At 44.4% G+C, this 9968-nt stretch overlaps 2 protein-coding genes across 2 annotated transcripts in view; one reads left to right on the forward strand and one right to left on the reverse strand.

Annotated features, from left to right (window-relative positions):
* The window catches only part of LOC145403561 (uncharacterized), a 52359-nt gene extending 48486 nt beyond the window's left edge, over positions 1-3873 (reverse strand). Inside the window, exon 1 of the mRNA XM_080275239.1 lies at positions 3717-3873. Coding sequence (XP_080131365.1) covers positions 3717-3873 — 157 coding nt within the window. The remainder of the gene's footprint in view (positions 1-3716) is intronic.
* The window catches only part of MCU (mitochondrial calcium uniporter), a 247266-nt gene that overhangs the window by 89488 nt on the left and 147810 nt on the right, over positions 1-9968 (forward strand). The window lies entirely within an intron of this gene.

The following is a 9968-nucleotide window of genomic DNA, read 5'->3' on the forward strand; positions in this document are numbered from 1 at the left end:
TGACGTATGTGTGGCCAGAAATTGAGGTAGTGCTTTCATACATTCATTTACTCATTCATCATTCATTCATTTATCCATCCATCCACACACCTGTCCATTAAACTGTCCATCTGTCCAGCTATCTATATCTCTCTGTCTGTATCTGTCTATCTATCTATCTGTCATTTTTATCCATCCTTTCCCATTTCGTTTCAGTACTTCCTATTTTCCCCTCACCCACCTATCCTTCCATCTCACTCCTACACACTGTCACATCACACAACACAACACAGCACCACGCCACACCAAACCACACCACATTACCACACTACACTACCATACACCACACCAAACCACACCTCATTACCACACTACAATACCACACACCATACTCCCACACTACCACACCACACACCACACCACCACCCTACACTGCCACACCAAACCACACCACATTACCACACCACACTACACCACACCACACCACACCACACCACACCACACCACACCACACCACACCACACCACACACTGGCTTTAGGAGTGACGTGATGGAACAAGGTCATATCTGGTTCGAACTCACTAATTTAGTTATACTTCAGGGAGCCACGCCTCGCCGAATTGCACAGGGCATTGGTGTGGTGTGGTGTGTTATGTTGTATTGTATTGTGTGTGGTGTGGTGTGGTGTGGTGTGTGGTGTGATGTGGTGTGGTGTGGTGTGGTGTGGTGTAGTGTAGTGTGATGTGGTGTGGTGTGGTGTTGTGTGTGTGTGGTGTGGTGTGGTGTTGTGTGTGGTGTGGTGTGTGGTAGTGTACTGTGGTGTCGCAGTTTGGTTTGGTGTTCTGTAGATTGGCGAGGTGTGATATGGTGTTACAGTGTGCTGTGGCATGATATGCTGTGGTATGTATTGTGATGGCAGGGTGTGGCAGTGTGGCGGTATGGTGTGTAGTGTGATGTGCGGTAGTGTGGTGTGGATTGGTATGATGTGGTGTGGTGTAGTGTGGTTTGACGTGGTGTGGCAAAGTATGATGTGGTAATATGGAAGTATGGATTGTGATGTTTTGTGGTGATGTGGCAGTGTGGTGTGATGTGGTAGATTGGTGTGGTGTGACTGTGTGCGTGCGTGTCAGATCTAAGCGTTAAATTGAGTGTTCATGTGAGTAGCTCGAGTAGAATTATATCCGCTTGATTCGGGTGAAGTTAGTTTCGGTTAGCGTAGAGTAGGGTAGTGCTGGGTAGGGTACGGTAGGGTAGGGTAAGAAGTGGTAGGGTAGGGTAGGATATAGGATAGGGTAGAGTAAGGTAGCTCAGGGTAGGGTAGGACTGGTTAGGGTAAGGAGAAGTAGGGTACGGTAAGTTAGGTTAGGACAGGTCAGGATAAGATAGGATAGAGAAGATTATGATAAAGTAGATGAGACTAAGACATAGGGTAGGGTACAGTAGGATAGTTTAGATTAGATTAGGTTAGGTTATATAAGTTAGAGAGGTTGTAGGAAAGGAAGCAGGAAAGAAAACAAGGAATTGTGAAACAGAGCAAGGAGGAAAGAAAATGAGTTACGATGAGGAAAAAGGAAGCGAAGGAAAAGGTACAAGAAAAGGGAGAATGACTGTAGAATTTGAGCCAGCCGAAGAGAGAAAAGAAATAAAAACGAAATTGAAAAGCGTATGAGGGAAGAGACACGCACACGAATAAAAAAAAATGAGAAATATAGGCAGCCTGAAAATGCCAACTTTTTTTTTTTTTCATTTTTTTCTCAGCATACTGGCATTTTTCGACGGTACTGTTAATAGTCGTAACGAGGTGAGCAAATTTAATCAGGAGCTAAGTTACGCTTTTTTTTTTTTTCCGAGCTGCCATATATATCGTTACTCTTACGTACTAGTTGTACTGAAACGCTGGACAAGGGATTTTAAAATTAACTGTACTGTATGTCTATTTTTTTTCAGTAATCGTATGTTTTTTTTTGTCAAGGCATGAGTCACTGTGTGTGTGTAGGAGTGTATGTATGTGTGTGTGGGGGTGTATGTATGTGTGTGTGGGTGTGGGTGTGTGTGTGTGTGGGGGTTGTAAGCATGTGTATGTGTGTATGTGTGTGTGTGTGTGTGTTACTCTTAAACGCATTTATTCAGGTTAGAAAACATTTCAGACGGGAGAAGTTGAGTATAGCTTTCACCAACGCCCTTCCATATCTAGACTCGAGAGGCCTTCAGTAAGTTGAATAAAATCGTCTGGACGTATTAAGATCAGCCCCTTCAATCAGGCGACTTTTTTTTCCTTGTTTTCACCAGACGATTTTATACGACACAGGAAGCAAAGGAATTATGGAGGCAATATCTAACCACTTTAGTTCGTAAAATATCTGGTAAGCTGAGTATTTCGTAACACCTCTTCCTTAGTCATTTATTCTGCACATTGCACCGCATTACCTCTTGTATGTGGCACTGAAGGGAAGCTGTTCACCCTGGATGGAGAAGTTGCAGCGTCCACCCGGAAGCCACACCGTCCAATTGTGTCCTGCACCTTGCCGTGGGAAGGACCCTTTTCCTACCCTGGTGAGATGTTGTGTCCTATAAAGGGAAGCTGGATCCCAGCGCGGTGTATATGGTGCACTGTTCCGGTAGAACGGCTCTATAAAAGCAGTTGCTAACCTGTGTTCGACGGGTCTGCTCTGCCAGACAGACCAGACTAAGCAGCAGCAATAGCAGCAACCTCGTGTATGTTATTAACGCAAACTGTCGATACCAAAACGATATAGACAGCATACAAGAGAATGTTAACGTGCCATATGCAGAATGAATCACTGAAGAAGAGATGTTGCGAAGTCTGCAGTGCTGTTAGAATACGGCCTCAGTTTCATGCATCCAACTAATTGGTAATGACACTCCATTCGTTGTTGTCTGTACCCCCAATTGGCTAAAAATGCGTTTCATGGCTGACTGCGAAATTTTATTGGCAGTCAAAATTACACACTACTGTTTGCAGTTTTAATGGTATTGTAGTCATTAACACATTAAATTCCCCTGGCTTTTTTATATGTCCATTTTCCCGGTAAAAGAAAAATCCAATCTAAGTGCAATTGTAAATTTCCTTTGATGCTAATTACCTTATGTAACGATTACACCGTTCACTACGATAAAGTTTTATTTATGCATTGCGTTATATGAGGTGGAGTCAGGATGCAAAGACATGAATTGAGTGAGTGAATCATAGTGTCCCCCTTTTAACTAGGCAAACTTTTGTTCATTCTCCGTCAGATTTTTTCCTACCGTATGGACCGTACCTCGCCCCATCCTTAGGTGGCAAAAGAGGTCAGGGTGCTATTGATGATGATGAGGAGGATATCTGACATTTTTACATAGATTTAGAGGTAACAAAATACAAAGCATCGTAATACTGAAGGAGTTAAGAATCGACTTACAGTACCAGGAATAAAATGCTTAAGTTGTCCTGGCGGTTAAGTGAAAGTATTATGTAACCTTTGAACGAAATGTTCAGGCGGCGGCAAAAATATGATACAAGGATTCATTAACCTCCCCAATACAATGGCGTACTTCTTAACTCTATTCACATTATCTCCCAGTGATTTGTTTTGCACAGTTCAAGGGAGACGCCCCGTCGTGAAGGGCACCATCTAACTCCACCAGTTTGAAAATCCTCCTCGAGCAATCAAATCGTCTGGGGTAGAAGGAATAAAAGAAACACTTACTGAGACCGAATTTGTTATATTAAGCCTTACCATTCTCACTGTCATCCTCCTCATCCTCATCATCCTCATCGTCCTCATCCTCATCCTCCAGCAGTGGTGTGGGGTCGAGTGTAACGTCAGCCGTGTCATCTTCCTCGACAATCACCTCGAGGCTGACCCCACGCCTCATCCGGGACCGCCCAAGCATCACTGGCGACCTGTAAGAGTAGCGGAAGGCAGGTCAGATGGGGGCATTGGGACGAAGCCAGGGGCCGTGTTTTTAAAGGATCCTAACCATTTTTTTTTTTTTTTTATGATAAACGAGTCTCCATAACACTGAATTTATTACTGGGTGTCGTTATTTTGTCATTTTTCGTTTTATTATTCACTCGTTCCTTTGTGAAGCGTGTGGTGAGGTTGTGAGTTATGACAAGAGTAGAAGCACGCAGACTTGTACATATATATTGTGTGTGTGTGTGTGTGTGTGTGTGAGAGAGAGAGAGAGAGAGAAGTTTGGCCCCAGGGGTTTGTTTTGCCGAGGAGGAAATTGTAGGGTTGGGGCGATGGAGGGGTGATTGTGGGGATGTGGTGGAGTGTGGAGGGACTGTGGAAGGGTGTGGAAGGATGATGTGGAAGTAATATATCGTTAGCCGGAATAATATAAAAGAAAATGGAGTCTTGGAGCTAAAGGGATAGTTATAAGGGGTTAATGTAAACGAAATAAAGGAGTCAAAATAAAAGAAAATAAAGGGGTGTAAATAAAGGATGCGGAGAGATGTGAAAATGTGGTAAAAAGAAATCCGTCGTTTGGAGGGAAGTTAAAAATATCCATAGTAGTTAAAATGTGCATATGGCATGCTAATATTCCCTTTGTTAATAATCCCTTTGTAAGTACGTGCTGGTGGTTTAGTGGTCAGAACGCACCGGTCGGAGGAACGGCCTTGCATTACTTCCAAGAGTTTCATGGAGTTTTATTGATCCCCTAATGCCACCAGGGGAAGTAGGCTGGTCATCTACCCATAAAAATACTGGATTACGGTAGACTAGCCTCGGGACCCTACGCCTCAAGGGGGGTAATATGGGACTGACGTAATATTTATAAGATATTTATGCCGATTGTTTCGATCCTAAAAAGAAATTATTAACCCACAGTACAAGAGATTATTATGAAAACGCGAAGTGCAAAATAAATCGCTATGAAGGAGGTGCCAAGGGATATGCTAAGTCCATGAGAATACGGGCCCTGTGTGTGGGTGTGGGTGTGTGTGTGTGTGTGGGTGTGTGGGTTTGGGTGTGAACGAGAGAAAACGGATGTGGAAGGGGGGATTTAAGCAGGTGATGAAAGAGCTTATTCAGGGAGCGAAGAATATTGGGAAAGGCGCATCGAAGTGTGTGTAAATGTTTGGACACGATATTGATAGTTTTGGTCCAGTGTTGGCAGAGGTGATGGTGGTGGGTGTAGGAGATTGTGGTGGTGGTGTTGGAGGTGATGGTAGGAGATTGTGGTAGTGGTTGTGGTGGTTAGCAGTGATTGTGGTAGCATGGTAAAGACTGTGATGATGTCAATAGTAGTAGATTTGATAATTGTGGTTGTGGTGGTTTTAGCAGTGATTGTGATAGTGAAAGAAAGATTTTGATGATGATGATGATGGTTGTAATGATGGTTTGATAGTTGTAGGTGTGGTAATTGTGGTGATGGTAATAGTTGTAGTACTTGTAATAATGGTGGTAAATTTGATAGTCATAGTAGCCGTAATAGCGTTGGTGGTGGTGATAATGATGATCATGATGATAACTGTGGTTTTTATGGTAATGGTTTTGTTAGTTGTTGTTGTAGTGGTGATATGTAGTGATATTTTGTAGTGGACGATGATGGTCGTAGTCAAGGCATTAATAACAGTAGTTGTAGTAATAGTTGTAGTGGATGACGATGGTGGTAGTGTTTGCTGTAGTTGTTGCTATGATGGTATTGATGGTAACAGTAGTAGCAATAGCCGTAGTTGTAGAAATAGTTGTAGTGGACGATGATTGTGATTGTAATAGTTGTAGCCGTTGTGATGTTGGTAGTTAGAGTTGTAGTGGACGATGATAATGATAGTAATAGGTGTAGTTGTTGTGACGGTGGTAGTTAGAGTTGTAGTGGACGGTGATGGTGTTGGCAGTGATGATGTCCGGAGCTGACACCACTAAATAACTGGGCCTTCACAACAGGAAGCTTACTATTGTTCTCTGGCCCGGATTCACCCCCTGATAACACCCCCCCCACCCTCACCCCTTTCACCCCTTACCCTCACCCTTCACCCCTGCATCCTCACCCTTCACCCCTCCATCCTGACTCCTCACAGTGCATACTGACTCTTACACTTCTCTCTCCATCTTGACTCATACTCCTGTCTCTCCATCCTGACTCGTACTCCTCTCACTCCATCCTGACTCTTCTCTCTCCATCCTGACTTTTTTCCCCCTCACTCCATCCTGACGCTTACTCTTCTCTCTCCATCCTGACTCTTACTCATCTCTCCATCCTGACTCTTGCTTTTCAGTCTCCATCCTGACTCGTACTCCTGTCACTCCATCCTGACTCTTCTCTCTCCATCTTGACTTTTTTCCTCTCACTCCATTCTAACGCTTACTTTTCTCCCTCCATCCTGACTCCTACTTCTCTCACTCCATCCTGACTTTTACTCTTCTCACTGTATCCTGACTCGTACTCCACTCACTCCATCCAGACTCTTACTCTTTTCACTCCATCCAGACTCTTACTCTTTTCACTCCATCCTGACTCTTATTTCTCCATCCTAACTCTTACTCCTCTCACTGCATCCCGACTCTTACTCTTCTCATTTCATTCTGACTTCTGCTTTCCAGCCTGGCGATCTTCATCCTTACTTTTGCACTCCATTCTTCTTCTTACTCTCCATCCTTATTCTTATTCTATATCCTGACTCGTACTCGCATCACTTTCTATTTTACACACTTCACTTTTCTTCCTCACACTTCCACTCTTCACTCTTCATCCTAACACTTCCTCTCTTCACTCTTCATCCTTACAGTTCCATTCTTCACTCTTCATCCTCACACTTCCTCTCTTTGCTCACTCTGACACTCTCTTATCCTCCCCACTCTTCATTCTAACACTTACTCTCTTCACATTCCATCACTATATTATTTCTCCTCACACCATCTCTCCATTCTCCTTCCTGACACTGACACTGGCTGCACTTATCCTCTGCTTCTGATAACACATCTTCCATCCTCACTACGTTCCCCCTTTTAAAACTTCTCATTCTGTCTCTCCATTTTTCTCCCTTTCTTCTCCATCCTCCATCTCCTTCCCCCTCTCTTCTCCCCATCTCCATCCCCCTCTCTTCTCCCCATCTCCATCCCGTTCTCTTCTCCCCATCTCCATCCCCCTCTCTTCTTCCCATCTCCATCCCCCTCTCTTCTCCCCATTTCCATCCCCCTCTCTTCTCCCCATCTCCATCCCCGTCTCTTCTTCCCATTTCCATCCCCTTTTCTGTTCTCCCCTCTCACTCAACTTCCCTCTCATCCCATTGGCTTCCCTATCTCCACCCCCCTCCCCTCTTCGCTCCCCTCCCATTCCTCGCCAATTTGCGTCCTCCCATTTCTTTTCCTTCTCCCCTCCCTTTCCTCCCCGCTCCCCTCATCTGTCTAGTCCATCACCATTTTCCCCTCTTGTCTGCCCTAACTCTGTCTCCCTGTCTCCTTTTCCCTCTTCTCCCGTCCCTCCTCCTTCTCCTTTGCCTTCCCTCCTTCTCCCCTCCCACCTCTTCCTTCTCCCTTCCTCTCTAACTTCCCGAATTCTCAGCCTTCCAGACATGTCCCCCCCCCTTCCTCCATATCCCTCACCCCTCCATTCCTTTCCTCTCTTCCTTCCTTCCCCTCCCCCTTCTCTCTCTCTCTAGAATTCTTTTCTCCTTCTCCCGTCCTCTCTCTCTCTCTCTCTCTCTCTCTCTCTCTCTCTCTCTCTCTCTCTCTCTCTCTCTCTCTCTCTCTCTCTCTCTCTCTCTCCACAGTCCTTATCTTTCTGTCTCCCCATCCCCGCCACTCCTTCTTTTCTCCCTCATCTCTTCCTTCCTCACTCTGTCTTCCCCCGCCCTCTTTCCCCTCTTCTCCCCTTCTCCCCATTTTCTTCCCTCTCCTCTTCCTCCCACAAGCAGCTTCCCGTCTCCTCCCAGGCATTTTGTTGTTGTTGTTGTTGTTGTTGTTGTGTTGTTTCCTCCGGGTTTGTTATTGTTGCAGAGTTGGGCTTTCTTGCTGACTGGTTTTGGTAGGTATGTCGAAAGAGAGAGAGAGAGAGAGAGAGAGAGAGAGAGAGAAGTAAATGTCAGTGTGTGGGTGAGAGAAAAAAAGGTGATAGTTTGAAAGAGATTTTATGTGCTTTCTCAGCTGAGGTATATCCTTACAGTTGCTGATGCAGACTTGTTGAGAGAGAGAGAGAGAGAGAAAGAGAGAGGGAGAGAGAAAGAAAGAGAAAGAGAGATTGCGCGTGGGAGGGAGGGAGGATGGTTGTTTGTGTTCCTATTTTTTTATTCACGTTTTGAAAGAGAACGGGACTACTGTGTTGTGCTGGGTTGTTTGTGTACTCGTGTGTGTGTGTGTGTGTGTGTGTGTGTGTGTGTGTGTGTGTGTGTGTGTGTGTGTGTGTGTGTGTGTGTGTGTGTGTGTGTGTGTGTGTGTGTGTGTGTGTGTGTGTGTGTGTGTGTGTGTGTGTTAAATTTACCAAAAAATGGGGTGATATTTCCTTTCATATTTTTTTTTGCATTTTTCCAGTCAATTTTTTGGCATTCAAGGATAAAAGGAGGCCATTGTGAACAGTGTTGGTGAGAAAGAGAGAGAGAGAGAGAGAGAGAGAGAGAGATATGGGCAGGGAAAGGAGAAAAGTAGGGAAAAGAAGGAAGATAGATAGGGAAGGAAGAAGGAAGAGGAGTGTGAGGATTAGGTCGAAGATGAAGTAAGGGAGAGAAGAACAGGAAGAAAGGGAATGGAGAACAAAGGTGAACAAGAACGGTGGGGGAAGAGAGGGCAAAGGATGGGGGGAGGATGGAGAGGGGGAGAGGAGAGAGGGAAGGAGGGGGAAAGGAAAAATTAAGATACTGAAATGAGGTAAGGAGAAAAAAATAGGGTTGGGTTGTGTGAGAAAGAGGAAGAGGAAGGGAGGGATAAGAAAAGAGAGGATATATGGGCGGGGGAGAGGAAAGAGAGAGGAGAGGAAGAGACGGAGTGGGAGGCGAAAAGGGAGGAGGAGGAGTGTGAGAGGGTATGGAGGGAATGGGCAAGGGAGAGGGATGAGGCAGGTGAGTGAAGGAGTAGGAACAGGAAGAATAAAGCAAGGGAAAGGAACAGGAAACGAATTAAAATGGAAGTGGGGCGAGGCACAGGAATAGAGGGGAGGGAGAAACGAGGAGAGAGGAAATACGGGACGAAGGAGCCATTACAAAACTCAGTAAAATCGTCTGGCTTTGGAGGAACAAAAATAATTAAAATATCTAAAGTCTGAGAGGGTGAATGGGACCTGTTACCCCTTCAGTCCGATGACGCCATTTATATATACATATATTTTTTTTCACCCAACCACCAGACGATTTTATGGACTATTTTGTATTTTGGGGAAATCTCTCGCAGTCAAGGGGTAAGAAACTATACTCTTTTCACTTCGACTTGGCGTAAAATTGCCATCTCCCCATCCTGCGTGATGACAAGGTGTAGCAATAAATTAAACACCAAAACATTACGCCAGGTCACGAAGAAGTACCATGGAAAGAACAGAAGCCGTAATTATTGTCTTTTCCTGCCCTTGAACTGCGTGAAATGAAGTGCAAAAAGACAAAAAAATACATATCCACCCACTTAAATGAACTCTATTCGCCATTAAGACCAACCAGTATGAAAGGCTCCTGAAATCTGCCTTTTTAAAAATTGACAGTCGGTCGGTAGCAAGAATAGATAAAATAAAAAATAAAAATGCCCCCACCGACTGAAAGGATTAAAACCATGATTGAAATGAATAAAATTGTCTCTGATAGGGTTAAATATAAATCTGTTTTTTTCATATTCGTCAGTATTTTTTTTTTTAAGGTAATAAATTCTTCTTGGCAGGAGTGAGTCAATTTTGAGAGGGAATTGAAGAGGGGAAAAGTCATAAAAAAAGTTGAATTTATGAAGGGTGCTCTGTTTTCAAGGGTGAGAGAGAGAGAGAGAGAGAGAGAGAGAGAGAGAGAGAGAGAGAGAGAGAGAGATTTGTTAGAGATGACGGATGACAGAGAGGAGGGATTTTGAGGG

The sequence above is a fragment of the Coenobita brevimanus genome, chromosome 61 (assembly GCF_032717465.1).
Source record: "Coenobita brevimanus isolate Jiangsu-jjx chromosome 61, ASM3271746v2, whole genome shotgun sequence".
NCBI lineage: Eukaryota > Metazoa > Arthropoda > Malacostraca > Decapoda > Coenobitidae > Coenobita > Coenobita brevimanus.